Here is a 15102-nt window from a genome sequence, read left to right as displayed (position 1 = left end):
CTTGATGGACTGATGATGCAATTTTTGGACAAAGACATGGTGGTACTTGGGCTCGGGTGGAACCAAGTTTGGACAGGACGTCGGCACCAACATTGTTGTCGTGTATGACGTGTTGGATTTCCAATCCGGCGAATTTGTTTTCCAGTTTGCGTATTTCAGTGATGTAATCGTCCATTCTTTCATTGGTAGTATCCCATTCCTTGTTGACTTGCTGGACGACTAGTTTGAAATCTCTGAAGACGAGTAGTCTTTTGATTCCGAGGGAGATTGACAAACGTAGCCCATGTAGCAGTGCTTCATATTCAGCCTCATTATTGGAGACTTTAAACATGATTTGGAGGACGTACTTGAGTTATTCCCCTGATGGGGAAATGAAAAGGATGCCTGCGCCTCCTCCGTCTATTTTTAGTGAACCATCGAAGTACATTGTCCAGTGTTCTGCTTTGTTTGATGGAGCGGGGATTTGGTTTTCCCTCCACTCGGCCATGAAGTCGACTAGGGCCTGCGACTTGATGGCTGTTTTTGGCTTGAAGTCGAGGTGGAGGGCTCCGAGTTCTGTTGCCTATTTAGCGATTCTTTCGGTAGCCTCTGGGTTATGAAGTATATCTGCCAGAGGGTACTCGGTGATCACTGTCACTTGATATGCCTAGAAATAGTGGCGTAGCTTTCGAGAGGTCATCAGAATAGCATACAGAAGTTTCTGGACGTCTGGGTACCTGGTCTTAGAGTCGGAGATTACTTCGCTGACGTTGTAGACTAGCCTCTGCACGGGATATGCATGGCCTTCCTAGGGACGCTCGATGACAATTGTCGTGCTGACCACGTGGGTGGTGGTGGCGATGTAGAGTAGCAGGTTTTCTTCTTCTGTCGGGGCTGTGAGTTTTGGTGGAGCTTGCAAATGTTGCTAGAGGTCTTCGAGGGCGACGTTAGCTTCCTCTGTCCACTTGAACTTCTCTTGCCCCTTGAGGAGTTTAAAAAATGGCAGGCCACGTTCGCCCAGCCTTGATATGAATATGTTCAGTGCTGCTATACATCTTGTGAGTTTATGAATGTCCTTGACGCTGACTGGAGGTCACATCTGGGTGATGGCGCTTACTTTTTCAAGATTAGCTTCGATGCCTCGATTACTGATGATGAATCCGAGTAGTTTTCCTAAAGGCATGCCAAAAACACATTTCGTTGGGTTTAGCTTCCACTGAAATTTTCTTAGGCTGTTGAAGATTTCTTCTAGATCTTTGATGAAGCCTTCGGGGTCGTTCATCCACGTATGCTTCAACATATCGATGGAGATGGCTGCTGAAGCATAGTTGTATGGCCCTTTGATAGGTTGCCCATGCATTCTTCAATCTAAAGGACATAGTCTTGTAGCAGTAAGCGCCGTAGGCCGTAATAAACGCAGTTTTTATCTGGTCTTCTTCTTTGATAGCTATTTGGTGGTAGCCCAAGTAGCAGTCAAGGAAGGATAATAATGTACATCCAGTCGTGGAGTCGATAACTTGATTATTCTCGGGAGGCCGACTGGATCTTTGGGGCAGTGCTTGTTGAGATCTGTGTAGTCGACATACATTCTCATGTCATTGCTGTTCTTCTTTTTCACTAGCACTGGGTTGGCTAGCCATTCAGGGTGGTAGACTTCTTTAATGAAGCCTGCTGCGAGTAGTTTCACTTGTTCCTTCTCAATTGCTTCCCTTTTATCCTGGGCGAATCGCCTCCGGTGTTGCTTTTTGGGAGTAGCTTTGGGGTTGACTTTTAAGGCATGCTCGATCAGCTCTGGGGGTACTCCTGGCATATATGCTGGTTTCCAAGCAAAAATGTCCCGATTTTCCCTAAGGAAGCTTACGAGCGCGCTTTCCTATTTCGGATCTAGCCCAGTTCCTATCAGGGCTGTCATAGAGGAGTCTCCCTCTTGCAGTTGGATGGGTATGGTGCCAACTTATGCTGGAGGTTTGATCTGACCAGATTTTTTGGTTGGGATTTCCATCCATGATTCTGAGAGTTGTTGTGCGGCTGCGAGTACTTCGGCAGTTGTATCGGGTACCCGGCTGCTTGTTGTAAGGATCGATGGACCAAGAGGGGGGTGAATTGGGCCTTTTTCAAATTTCTAAAACAAAATAAAGCAACCTTAACCTATGCAATACTAGTAAGGCTCAATTCACCAACCGGCTAACTAAGCAACCTACACAAGCTATAAAAGATACAACAAGATATAAAGCTAAGCAAGGTAGAGCTAAGTTATTATCTCTAGGGTCAAGCACATGAATAAATTTCATGAAAGTAAGTGCTTGAATGTAAAGAGTGGGCAAGAGACGACCGGATTTTTTCCCGTGGTGTCGATGTGTTGGCACACACCCCTAATCCACGTTGTGACACTCACTAAGAGTCTTGTCACCTCCCAAGTCACCGAGACGAGGGTGCTCACTAAGAGTCTCCGTTCACCATCCCGGCGTGGTGGAGCTCAAGCCACGTACAATCTTCTTCGGGCTCCCACAATCAACTTGGCAAGCTCCGCAAGAAACACCTCAATCACCAAGATCACCTAGGTGATGCCAATCACCAAGAGTAACAAGCTAGGGCCTTCACTTGAGCAAGAACCGATCACCAAGAATGGATGCACACAAGCTTCTCCCTATTCAAGTCCTTAGCCTTGCTTCTTGGATGATTGAATGATCAAATGAGTGGAATTTGAAGCTCAAGGTGGCTCTCAACAAGAGAATGAGTGTATGAGTGTTGCCTGGTGTCAAGAGGCTTCAAAATGACCCATTGGAGGGGTATATATAGGCAGCTCACGCGGATAGAGCCGTTGGAGAAAAGCTGCCAGAAAAAGTACGCAACGCCGGTTAATCCGACGGCCCTCCAAAAGTCATCGTCGGTTCAACCGATGAATGTAAAATGCCCATTTGAAAAACTAGCCGTTATAGCTCGGCTCATTTAACCTACGTATCATCGGTTTAACCGGTGAGTGTAGTTGTCCACTGATCAACTGAAAAACCAACTCTCTGGACAACTGCACCGATGCTAACTCAAATCCATCGTCCGTTTAACCAATGAGTATAAGCTTAGAAATCCCTGGAAAACCAACATTCTGGACAACTGCACCGACGTTAATTTCAAATATCGTCGGTTTAACCGGTGTACTCAGTGTCCATGCTTCAGTGACAGCGTTTAACCGACGTATAGAAACATGAAGGCGTCAGTTAAACCGGTGATAAGACTTTTTCTTGATTTTGTCTGTTTTGATTTGAGTCTTGAATGAAATCCATCTTTGCTTGAGATATGAGTTGAGTAGCACTTGTTTGAGCTTCCAAGAACCTGAGTGACCAATGTGTGCATCCATTTTTTGATTGACCATGTCCATGCTCAAGTTACTTGGTCTTAGCCCCTCTTAATAGTGCACCTCTACAAAACTATAAAACCTATACTAACCTAAGTGTCCTTCTTAACCTTGCGACACTTAGGACTAGAAAGATCCTTAGTCTTGTTATATATTTGAGTTGAATACCGAGATCGCCTTTTTGAATAATGAAATTTAGAGGCCTCTTTAACATATGATCCAATGAGCGATAAGATTTTATTAAGCTGCACAAACTCATTAGTCACAATAATGGTTGTCATTAATCACCGAAATATACCTTGAGGGCCTAGATGCTTTCACTTGTTGCGCATTGAATTGCTTTCTGGTCGCAGTCAAATGATTTTTGTAGGTCACCGCGCAGGGATAGAACGCCTGCTGGTCCTGGCATTTTTAGTAATAGGTACACATAGTGTGGTACTGCCATGAACTTGGCCATTGCTGGTCGGTCGAGTATGGCGTGGTAAGACGCGTCGAAGTCTGCGACCTCGAATATGATGTACTCGGTGCGATAGTTCTGGGGAGTTCCAAAGGTAACTGCTAGGGAGATAGTTCCGAGTGGAATTGCCGCGTTTCCTGGGACGATTCGATAGGATGGTGACTTTGTCGGCTTTATTTTACCAAATTCTAGTCCCATTTGGCGTAGGGTACTTGCAAATAGGATATTGAGACCACTCCCACCATCTATGAGGACATTTGTAAGTCTCACACCTACTACAATTGGATCCAGGACTAGGGGTAGTCTCCCTGGCTCAGAGAAGCTGGTCCACTAATCTTCCCTTGAGAAGGAAATTGGAACCTGACTCATTTTTAGGTACCTGGGGCTGGCAGGTTGTACTGATAATATATCTTGTAGGGTTAGTTTTGCCATTCGTTTTGAAAGGCAACCGTCACCCCCAAAATGACGTTTACCGTCCTACTTGGGTCTTGGTAACCCATAGTTTTATCTTGGCCTTCTTTGTCATCGTCGTCATCTTTGCCCTTTTTCTTTTGGTTGTCGTTTTATGGGGCAAAGCTACTGACTGCTTGTTGTAGATTGCGACAATCTTTTGTCGAGTGCTTTCCCTAGGGATGGAATGGGCACCTTTTGTTTAGGAGTTTCTCGAACTGCTCTTGAGTGGATAGTTTATTTCCACCTTGAGGACGATCGAGTGCCGCGACATGGTCGTCTGGCCTGCGCTTCCTATTTTGATCGGGTTGATCCCTTGGACCCTTGCCTCTGTTGTCGCTGAGTCTTTTGTTGTTGTTGTCATCTGCACGCTTTGGGAAGCGGTCATTTTCTTGTAGTTCGTTTTCGGCCCATTTGGTCATCATGTCATGTAGTTCCATGATCGACCTGGGTCGTTGGCCACCGAAATCTCTGAAAATGTAGCGGTCAGAGAGACCTTGGTGGTAATAGTTGATAACGTCAGCTTCGGTGATGTTGGCGATGGTTGCGCATTTCTCAAAGAAACGTGTCATGTAGTCTCTTAAGGACTCGTTTTTGTTTTGCTTGCACTGGGCTAGGTCATGCCGAGTGCCTGCACGAGTCATGACTCCTTGGAAGTTGTCAATGAAGAGTCGCCGCAGGGTGGGCCATGAGTCGACAATGTTCTCTGGGAGGGAGTCGAGCCACAACAGTTGTGTGGGCTCTAGGTGCAACAGGAAGTAGGCGACCTTCGTTGTGTCGATGCCACCAGCGACGTCGATTACTTGGGAGTAGATCCGAAGCCATTGATGAGGAGGGGTTTTGTCGTCGTACTTGTTCAAACCGACTGGTTTGAAGCCTTCTGGGTAGACATAGAGGCTGAATTCTCGCCTGAATGCGCGGAAGCAGTCCGCATCGGATGGAACTTTTAGTCCTTCCTAGAGAGTGCGTGCTTCGTGGCGAGCGTTGATGATCTGCCTTGCGTCGTATCCTGCAGCTGCAAAATTGCGAAGCTCGGCAGAAGGTGCATCTTGTAGGCATAAATAGTTACCTCTTGGTGGTGGGCGTGTCCGATCGTTCCCTCCTCCTCCTGCCGCGGAGTGGGCCGGAGGTGGTGGTGGTGCGCCTTGGTTAGGAGCGGCAAGTTGTTGCTCTTGGTTGTTCTGGCCTCCTCCTTCTTGCCTCCTTCGTCTTCCTCCTGGGGTTCTGCTGGACCACGTGCAATTGTGGCTTAGATATGGCATTTTCTCTTTGTCATTGAGTTGCAATGCAGCATGTTGCAGTAGGTTAATGCTTTGATGGACTGCTGGGTCATTTACGTGATCCAGGAGCCTCGCGGCGTGCATTATGTTGGCCACTGGGGAATGAAATCCTTGTTGAGCGGCGCGTTCAAACTCCTCTTGTAAATTGCGTTGGGTTTGGTGATGCTGGCGTTGCCTCGCATCTGCTCTTCTTTGCGCACGAGCGCGATTCCTTTCGCGTCTTGCATCGCGGTCGGTATCGTTTTCGTTACTAGTGTTTGCAGTGAGCTCATCTGCTGAGACATTTTCGAGGGCAGTATCTGCCATGAAAACGTCACGATCTGAGTGGGATTCATCTAAATAGTCTGGAATGTATGCTACGAGGCGTGCATCTAATCCGAGTAATTCTGGAGGTTCTAGACCCTTCCAATAGATGAATCGACCCTGAGGGGTGGATGCAATCGTAAGGCCCAGTGATGACCTAAGGGCGATACTGGTTCGTCGTCGAAGATCTCGTCGTCTATTGGAGTTTTTCCTTTAGAGGAAAACAAGTCATGAGAGTTTTTTGGATCTTCTTTTAGATCGAAAGAATCTTCAGGGAGGATAATACCTTACCTCCTGTGTGGTTTGTATTATCTTGGGGAGAATAATCTGAATGGAGGGGTCCCTGCCCGCCCTTATATAGACTTGGGGGAGCAGGGTTACATGAAAACCCTAAGTTGTTGAGGACCTATGAGTTTATCCAAATACTACTCGAATGGTTCTATTGTCCCCCGACTAGTTCTAAGGCCACCCAACTAGTTACAAATCGTATAAATACACGTTGTGGTACATCTTATACATAGTCTTGATCCGTGCCACGTCAAGTACCCTGTGGCCCCGGGGCTGACAGGTTGGTTTCTTTCCAAGTTAGCAGGGTAGTTTGCTTCATTGCGTATAATATTTTATATTCATTCAATCTACCGAAGATATGATATGTTTCCATTAACCCAACCATATGACCGTGGGACCTACAGCAACGACATGACCGGTCCTGAAAGGGACGCACGACCGGTTCTTGAGGGGACGACATTCATAGTGAAAAAGGTGGCCATCAGGAGTCGATGTAAAGGGGTAGCGAGCAATGAAGAATCAGTGCAAGATTGGTACACCCCAATATGTGTATTCTTTTCGTAAATTTCAAGAATTCTAGATTGTTAGTATTTGGATTGGATTCATTGAATGCTATTTGTGATGCACAATGAATATTTTGCAGCCCGTAGCAACGGACGGACACGAAAACTAATATGCTAGCAGGTTACCATGCCGAGGTGCAAATGATGCAGGTTTCCGAAGGCCCAATAATGTGGGGTCGCCAATGCCCAATAAACATGTGATCCAGGGAGTTTTTTATTTTTTATATTATTTATTTTATGATTTTTCAAAAATATATACCGCAAAAAATCGCCGGTTCATCCGGCGGAATTTTTTGACCCAGGCAGTTCACTTTCAAAAAATCATAACTAATTTATATGAACTCGGATGGAGATAAACTTTATATGAAAATTGTAGATCTCGACGAGATCTACAACTTTGTAGTTCAAACTTTTTTCAGTTGGAGCCATCTTGGTGCTCAAATAATCGATAAGTGCTCTAGATCTAAAATTTAATTTTGGATCTGAAGCTTGTGACAATTATTTGAGCACCAAGATGGCTTCGAATGAAATAATTTTGTACTAAAAAGTTGTAGATCTTGTTGAGTTCTATAATTTTTATATAAAGTTTATCTCCATACGAGTTCATATAAATTAATTATGATTTTTTTGAAGGTGTGGTGTCCAGTGTTCAGACCAAAATTTAAATTTTAGATCTGAAATTTGTGTCGATTATTTGAGCACCAAGATGGCTCCAAATAAAAAAGTTTGAACTATAAAGTTGTAGATCTCGTCGAGATCTACAATTTTCATATAAAGTTTATCTCTATTCGAGTTCATATAAATTAGTTATGATTTTTTTGAAAGTGAACTGCCCATGTCAAAAAGAATTCCGCCGAATGAACCGGCGATAACATCGCTACAGTACCCCTATCGCCGGATGAGCACCGGATGAACCGGCGATAACATCGCTACAGTACCCCTATCGCCGGTTCATCCGGCAGTATGCCCTTACTGCTAGTTGAACTGGCGACAGGAGGCCAGATCTGCAAAAAAAAATTGCGGTATATATTTTTGAAAAATCATAAAATAAATAATAATAAAAAACTCTGATCCATGTCGCACAAATGAGTAGACCCATTATTTTTCGGCCTCCTTCTTTGGCAGGAGCAAACTTGACCGAAGCACAATATTTGCCTTCATCAATTCTGGAGTTGAACTGCGGTTGATGTGCCAAAGCCCCAAAAGTTCCAATGTTGAGGCCCATAAACATGGACATGCCGAAACCAATAAGCCTGGATGCCGCCGAAGCTGCAAACCCTAAGCTCCTCCGCTGGGCTGCCGAAGCTTTGATGGGTTTTGACTTGGGCTTGTACCACGCACCGAAGCTGCTAGCCTACTTATGACGTGCGCTGCCGAAGAGGAGGGTCTGACTAACGACCGAAGCCCCTCTTTGACTGAGAGAAGACCAGGTTACAAGCCCCTCTTTAACCAAGAGACGACCAGGTTACGACGAAGGGAGGAGTTGTTCGGCTCTTATGTGTGGTAACCATGAGCTTTAGTTTCATGCTAGACACGCGGTGGATGCCAAATTGTTGAGATGAGATTTCGCCAAACAATAGAGAGAAGGTTAGGGAGCACCGAAGGAACTCAATATGAGAGCAACTAAGAGCTCCAGCTAGAGAGCCCCCCTTGACTGGATGAGTCAGCTATATATAGGAGGGGAGGGAGTGACAATTTGCTCCCGAGCCCCTGGTGAGTACAAGATTTTATGTTTAGCCCCTCAGACTCTTACAAGTAGCCCATTTTATTATGTGGGTTGGGCTATATTCCTCCAACAACATGTTCGCCATGTCATTGTCTCCAGCAGATGCTTTGCGGCTACTCTTTGCTTCTCTGCTGGATGCTCTACCACGACCTTAACCTTGGCGAAAGTTTTGCCACCATCATCTCCTCTTGGGTGGATGCGTGGCTGCTGACTGCTAGGCTAATGGACGGATGCTTTGCGGTCTTTGTTCTACCTGATGTCTCATCTCTTTTGGGTCGACGCTTTGCCACCATGGTTGTATCTTGGTCGTTTAGTAATCACCGTAGACAATCGGAGTGACGATGTCTCTCTTGAGCAGTAATATATGTTTTTGATCATTTATTTGTGTTCTATGTTTGTTAGGGTGGGTGGTTCCCCTTTCTTCAATCTTGTTTGCTTCAGTACAGATTCGGTTGTTTGCTACTTGCTTGGTGGTTTTGCAACTTTACGTTATGCAAGTTCTCTCGTAGTTGCATTGATATAATTTTCTTCCTCTTTAATGAAATACGTATTCAGGCACGCTAAGAAGTATTTAGATGTGTGTGTGGGCGTGGGATTGGCAGCAGAATAACTATTTTTTTGTGAAAGCAGAATAACTATTTCCCCACGTGCACGATAGGCACTTGCATGGGAAGAAAGCGACAGCATGTGCTTAGAGCCTAGAAGATCACGCAATACATTCCTGTTCTTGTTGATTAATATAGTCAAAGTTACTGGGAGAAAATCTTCTCCATCTCAACAGGACAGGATATACAATAGAAAATGCTATCAAGAAACCTATTTCATAAATAGGGGTAATATACTACACATAATCTTGAACCAAACACCCGAACAACACACTAAGTTCAGAAGCCATTGAAAACAAATTAATGTAAATGGCACAGTGGTTACCTAAGCTATTACAATAAAACTGAAATATCTAAGTTCTGCAGATGTTAGCATAGATAGATTCCAAAAAGTTTGTTGCCCTCCTGTATTCCATGACTTGCATACTCAAAAACAGTTTACACTTTCACCTTGCTACTAGGTTTTTAAACCTTTTCAGTTTCAACCTTCATCCTTTTTATGGAATCCAATAGGGATGGTGGCTGCTCTTTGCTGGATGATGATTTCGCAAAAGGGTTAATCGGTCCCTGAGGCTCTGTTCGATCGCAGTCTTCAGTGCTCATCTTTTTGGCCCCATCCATGCCTCCTTTTTTATTCTGATCGACTACAGATGCATTTGATGCTCCATTGCTGTCTTTCTTTGTTTCATTACTTTTGGGTACTTTGACCAGTGGAGTAAAGGCAGGTGAAACTTTAAGGGAGCTTTTGTTAATTCCTCTTGCCTGTTCTTCTGGCTTCTTTAGTTTAATCAAACTGCTTTCTTGATTGCCAGGACTCGGTATGGGTAATGAAGATTCCAATGAACTGTTTTCATTTTGCACAAACTTAGTAGGTACAGTTGCGTGAGTGGTCAACACTGCTGGGTTCCTTGTGATTGTAGCATTGGAGCAAAAACCTGCTATCTCAGCTATTTTTCTATTGCTTAACATCCTCTCCTGAAACATGATATTCATAACCATCAGGCGAACTCAACAAAGTGTTATAGACAAGCACACGGATCATGTTTTGAAAATAGATTGTTTCAACTAAGTAGAAAATTAAGGTGTAGTAGCCTTCACCTCAAGTATGGCACTGAACTTCTCTTGCAGCTTGGGAAGTTTCAAGCGCGTAACTAATGTTAGTGCTCCCTTCATTGACTTCTCTAGTGTCAATGATTTTGCAAGCTCAGTAGCTCGAACAAGCTTATCACCTTCAGTAAAACAAAAACATAAGCATATAAAAGCAAAAATTAGTGGTGATTCATGAATCTTTTTAGTTGAAGTCAGGTACCACTGCAGCAGCTAGATATGAGCCTCAAAATGCACCGGTCAAGTCCTGCCTCCAAGTTGAATTCTTCATCGTCATATGCAGTTGTGTCCAGACCCAATGCAGCCATTTCATCCATCTTGTTTCGAGTCTGAGATAACAGCAATTTTAATCACCAGCACACAACACAGAACATAGATAACCCATAGAGTATTGGAAAGGAACAGTAAAAACCTGTGACAGATGTAGCTTCCACATCATGAACTCATTTTCCAAACTATTAGCACCAAGGTCAGATGCAGCAATGGGAAATGACAGCTCAAGTATGGTTAGCACAGGCTTGGGCATCACCTAAGATCAGGAGCAGATAAGTCAAAGAGCAAACCAATTTGCAGTGAGCAAACTGACAATTAGTTATTGTCCAAGCTTCCAACAAATATTTAAGCATTACATTATTCAGTTTTCAAGAGGAAAGAGAAAGATAAGAGTCTACAATTTTGTTTTTGCAGAATTAGCATGGCTCCTCAAAATAAGCAACAAAGGCATTCAAACTAAACTCTTGCCATTCCATTACTAAGCTAACACCACAAAAACAGAGTTTCAACCTTACTGTTTACATAGCTAAAACATATTGCTGCTTGCTGGAATTGTGTCATTGAAAGTTCCACGAATAAGAAAGTAGCTGAAAAGATACAAATCATACCTGTGGATAAGACTGAGGTTGTTTGCATAGAATGCAAAATATATTATTAGCATCCAGACCTACCACCCAATGGCTTTCATCTTCCGATTTTCTTGCCTTGACTGAACTGAAATTAAATAAGAGTGATTTTCTGTGCTTTAGCAATAACATGATTGTTTATCCAGTACAGGATGAATATTCAATACCTAAATATTGGAAGCCAACTTCCGCCAAACTGACTGGAATAGACCCTTAGTATTCCCTGGAAATTTTGTTGTTCATTAGAACATTCACTAAAGGTATGTTTAACAATAACGTACTCGTATTACACACCTTGGAATAATATGAACTAGATATCACTAAAGGTATGTTCAACAATAACGTACTCGTAGATCATACACACCTTGGAATCATATGAACTAAGTTGACCATTGTCACTGAATCCAAACCAAGATAATTGGGACAATGGAGTCAAAAGAAGGCGGCCAGAAAATGATTGTGCTCTTTCAGATATGTTGAATACCTTAACATCCAGCACCTGTCAATACAAGTCACAAATATATAGTCAGTTACAGCATCATTTCAGTCCTGACCAAAATATATTGACTAAAAGTACAGGTCACTACTTAATCCATAAGACAGCTTTGGCATAACATATATCAAGATCTCTATCCTTAGCATTATGGCAAATTAAGATGCTGACAAGTGATATATACCTGATCTCCTGAGGGCAGACAATCGGAAGCATGAGATACAATAGCTAGCTGATCCCCATGACCTGCTGCTGTAACAACTGGGCCACTAACTGAGAGGATATGCAACTGTGGAATAACAAATTTGTTTGGTTAGTGTTGTGATGCTGTTTTTTCCATAAGAAAAAGGGTCAGATGCATGGTGACTAAGGACGTGACCAGAATGCAGGTTGCATTGCTGGCAATTAGATACATTGAGTGTCAATAGAAAATAGAAATAAGGAGTACTGGGGCTACCAAATGAAAAATTGGAGATGTATTTGTCCATTGCTTGTGTATATCTTGACCTCTCTTGGTAATGTATATAATGTAACGCCTCAGTCACAAATATGGCTCAGTTCTACTCGCACGTTGAGTAAACCACGCACTCGCACCAACCCCGCTTACGCTTTCGTCCTCGCTTCATGTAAAAGGGTTAACCCAGAGGTTGAAATGCACTTGTTTATATGTTAGTGTGGCTCACCCTCAACTAGCAAGGTGGGACAACTCCTGACACATGCCATGCCACTCGCACTTGGGCCACTAGTGAGCTCAAATTCATCCTTGTTGGGCCGGATGTCACATATGACTTAACCCTCCTCCTACTACTATATTGACCTCTACTTGAGCTTGCATTCTATCATACCTTATACAACTTTCTTACTCATACTTTTAAATTGATTGGACTCCTCTTTTGGCCTGTTTAGCCAACTATTGCCCTCTACCTGACATGCACGGCATCTTCAAGACTCGAAGACCTCTATACAATCTACAACAATTGTATTTCCTCATCAGTTTTCAAGTAGAAGAAAACTTTATATACCAGTCAGACCAACAGTAGTACTCAGCTTTCATTATCAGTGGATTGGTTCGTTTCTTTTCCTTTTTCGTTTTGGTTGTGGTCTTTGAGTGAGAATGAAGAGTGGTGATTAGCAATTTGATATTTGTCAAAATTTCAGCCTTAGGGACCTCTAAGTGTGTATGTGTTGTAAGAGTTCTTATCCCTTTTTTCTTGTTAATGTAATGATACGCAACTCTCCTTGAAGAGAGAAAAAAAAAAAGCTCTAGGCGGAAGCTGTGATCATGAAATTAATTTAAAACGGAAGCAGCTTCCTTTTGTAAAAAAGATATTCGCTGAATCCCAGACAAGAATAAGACTAGATAAATAAAAATATATTTAAAATGTAAATTGCAGGAAACTTAATATGTAACCTGCAAGCCTCCTTCTGTGAAAATGCGCAAAAAATTTAGGCTTGTGACTGCAGCAACCCACCCAGCACCAAGAGCCACGGCCTTCACTTCTTCTCCCTCAAATCTCATTGACCACTAATTTGAACAAAATAATCACTTGTATCAATAATCGATACACAGCTGTAAAATTTAAGATTGCCATTTGTTCAACTTGTATAACGAGTACAACTTGTAAGTAACATACCTCGCTGTTACCAGCCCAGCTACCAAAAGGGCGGTACATTAGAGTGCTCATATTCTTGTCACCTTTGCATGGATTTGCAAAGACACTTCCTGATTCGTTCAGTGCAGCCATTGTGAAACCAAAATAGTCTGTCATGGAAGGAACTCTGGGCCCTCTTCCTGTGTCATGAAAGTCAACCTGGAAAATGCGCATGCAATTACAGAACTTAATAAGGAAGAACAAAAATGCCATCAGATTCTTCTGCATATGCAAGGTGCAATCAAGAGAGTTCATACAGTTGGCTATGATGCAACAGCCAACAGGTAGCAGCACATCTTACCTCTACATGCGAATGCCCCTCATTTTCAATAGTAGTGATACTACCCAGCATGTTGTAGGCGAGGAAATTTCGCATGCCAGGCTGAGGCAGTGTTGATCCAGGCTGGAAGGCAGCTTGCATTCTTCCATTAACAAGCCTCCCTGAAGTTGCAGAATCACCTCTTGCCTTCCCAGCATCTTGCTTTGTATCTTTATGCTTATCTTTCATTCTTTTGGATGATTCCAATTGATGAATTAAATCCTCATCTTCACTGTCTCCATTAAATGCGGACTTCCTCTTCAGTCTCTTGTGGCTGAAAGGAGTTGAATCACAAAGACTTTCATCAATATCATCATCCAAGCCACCAGAGGTACACGGCATCTCATCATCATCAATGTCATCGCCATCATCAAACAAAGGAATCTTAGTGGACTTGAGGTCTGGTATACCCTCAGTAGGTGACTTGATAGTTGAAGGTATGACTGATTCCCAAATGCCAAATCTGCCCATGACATCAATCATAAGTAAAGAATTTCCATCTGGTTTCCAAGCCAAGCAGCATATCCTCTCATCAAACTTCTGTCTCTCAATGTCCTGCTTTGACTTCACATCCCAGATGAGCACCTGCCTATCCAGGCCAGCACTGGCCAGGTATCTCCCATTAGGAGACCAGCACAGGCTGCACACTGGCTGCTCATGATCTCCTTTCAATGTAGACACCTCCTCGCCTGTGTCCCTATCATACAGCACCACATTGTTCCTCAACCCGGGAACAGCAAGGGTTTGCCCATCAGGGCTCCAACACAGGACATTCCTGACCGAATTATCCGAACCGAATGTGGGAGCAACGCGGGTTAAGGTACGGGCCTCACTGCTGGTGCAAAGATCCCAATAGATGACAGTTCCGAAGCTGTCAACAGAAGCCAGGTAATCGTTCCTGGGATCAAAATCCAGCCCGGTGACGGAGCCCTTATGGCCTTTGAGCACCTTCGAGATGGTGTTGTCGATTGTTGCAATCAGCTTGATGCCATCGCCGTCGCCTGCGGCCGCCAGCAGGGTTCCCTTCTTGTTGAACGCAAGTGACCGGATCGGAAGGGTGAATCGGGCGACATTGCTCAGGAATTCTCCCCCTGCAACGAAAAAGCATCACAAATCTTGCGTTGAAAAACAAAATACAAAGACTCGAATGGGATGCTCGCATCAGGGCGGTGGGATCCACGAACCTGGGAAGGTGTAGAACTTGACGGAGTGGTCAATGGATCCGGACGCCAGAGAGCCTCCGGGGCCCGGCGCGACTGCGAGAGCAGTGACGCCGTCCTTGTGGAGCCGTATCGTGGCCAACGGCGTCAAACCCGAGACACGGCAGCCGGCGAGCAACGCGGCGGCGTCGTGGACCAGGACGGCGGTGTCGGCGGCGGACGCGGTGACGACATGTTGCCCGCAGGGGCCCCACGCGGCGGAGCAGAGAGCCGGCGAGCCCGAATTGTGCGCCTCACGGAGCTTCACCGCGCGCCCTTTCATGGCGGTCCTTCGGCTCGGAGGATTTCTTGGGCGTGTTGGGGAGAATGGGAATGGATTTGCGAGATTGTGAAAAAGAAGTGTGGGCGTGAGCTTTGGTTTTGTGGGATATGATTCCCGCCACTGGAAAAGAATGGCGGTCGATTGCGC

At 44.2% G+C, this 15102-nt stretch overlaps 1 protein-coding gene across 1 annotated transcript; it reads right to left on the bottom strand.

Annotated features, from left to right (window-relative positions):
- Nucleotides 1-9200: 9200 nt before the first annotated feature.
- On the bottom strand, nt 9201-15040 carry LOC120669680 (WD repeat and HMG-box DNA-binding protein 1-like). Its single transcript, XM_039949492.1, has 12 exons — nt 14658-15040; nt 13456-14564; nt 13137-13313; nt 12914-13027; nt 11687-11791; nt 11374-11508; nt 11177-11232; nt 10992-11097; nt 10523-10639; nt 10313-10439; nt 10102-10232; nt 9201-9978 (listed from the first exon to the last, which is right to left on the bottom strand). Exons 1-12 carry the CDS (start codon nt 14953-14955, stop codon nt 9469-9471), a joined length of 2985 nt encoding a protein of 994 aa, XP_039805426.1. The 5' UTR covers nt 14956-15040; the 3' UTR covers nt 9201-9468.
- Between the last annotated feature and the right edge of the window lie 62 nt (nt 15041-15102).

Source organism: Panicum virgatum, chromosome 4N, assembly GCF_016808335.1.
Source record: "Panicum virgatum strain AP13 chromosome 4N, P.virgatum_v5, whole genome shotgun sequence".
NCBI classification, from domain to species: domain Eukaryota; kingdom Viridiplantae; phylum Streptophyta; class Magnoliopsida; order Poales; family Poaceae; genus Panicum; species Panicum virgatum.
This window is presented reverse-complemented; position numbering and strand designations above follow the sequence as displayed.

Excerpts from the sequence above, each read along its gene's own strand:
- LOC120669680 (XM_039949492.1), bottom strand. The coding sequence starts at position 14,955 with ATGAAAGGGCGCGCGGTGAAGCTCCGTGAGGCGCACAATTCGGGCTCG. Across the intron at positions 13,314-13,455 it reads AGGGGCATTCGCATGTAGAG|GTTGACTTTCATGACACAGG; the intron begins GTAAGATGTGCT and ends CGCATTTTCCAG. Across the intron at positions 9,979-10,101 it reads AGTTCAGTGCCATACTTGAG|GAGAGGATGTTAAGCAATAG; the intron begins GTGAAGGCTACT and ends ATCATGTTTCAG.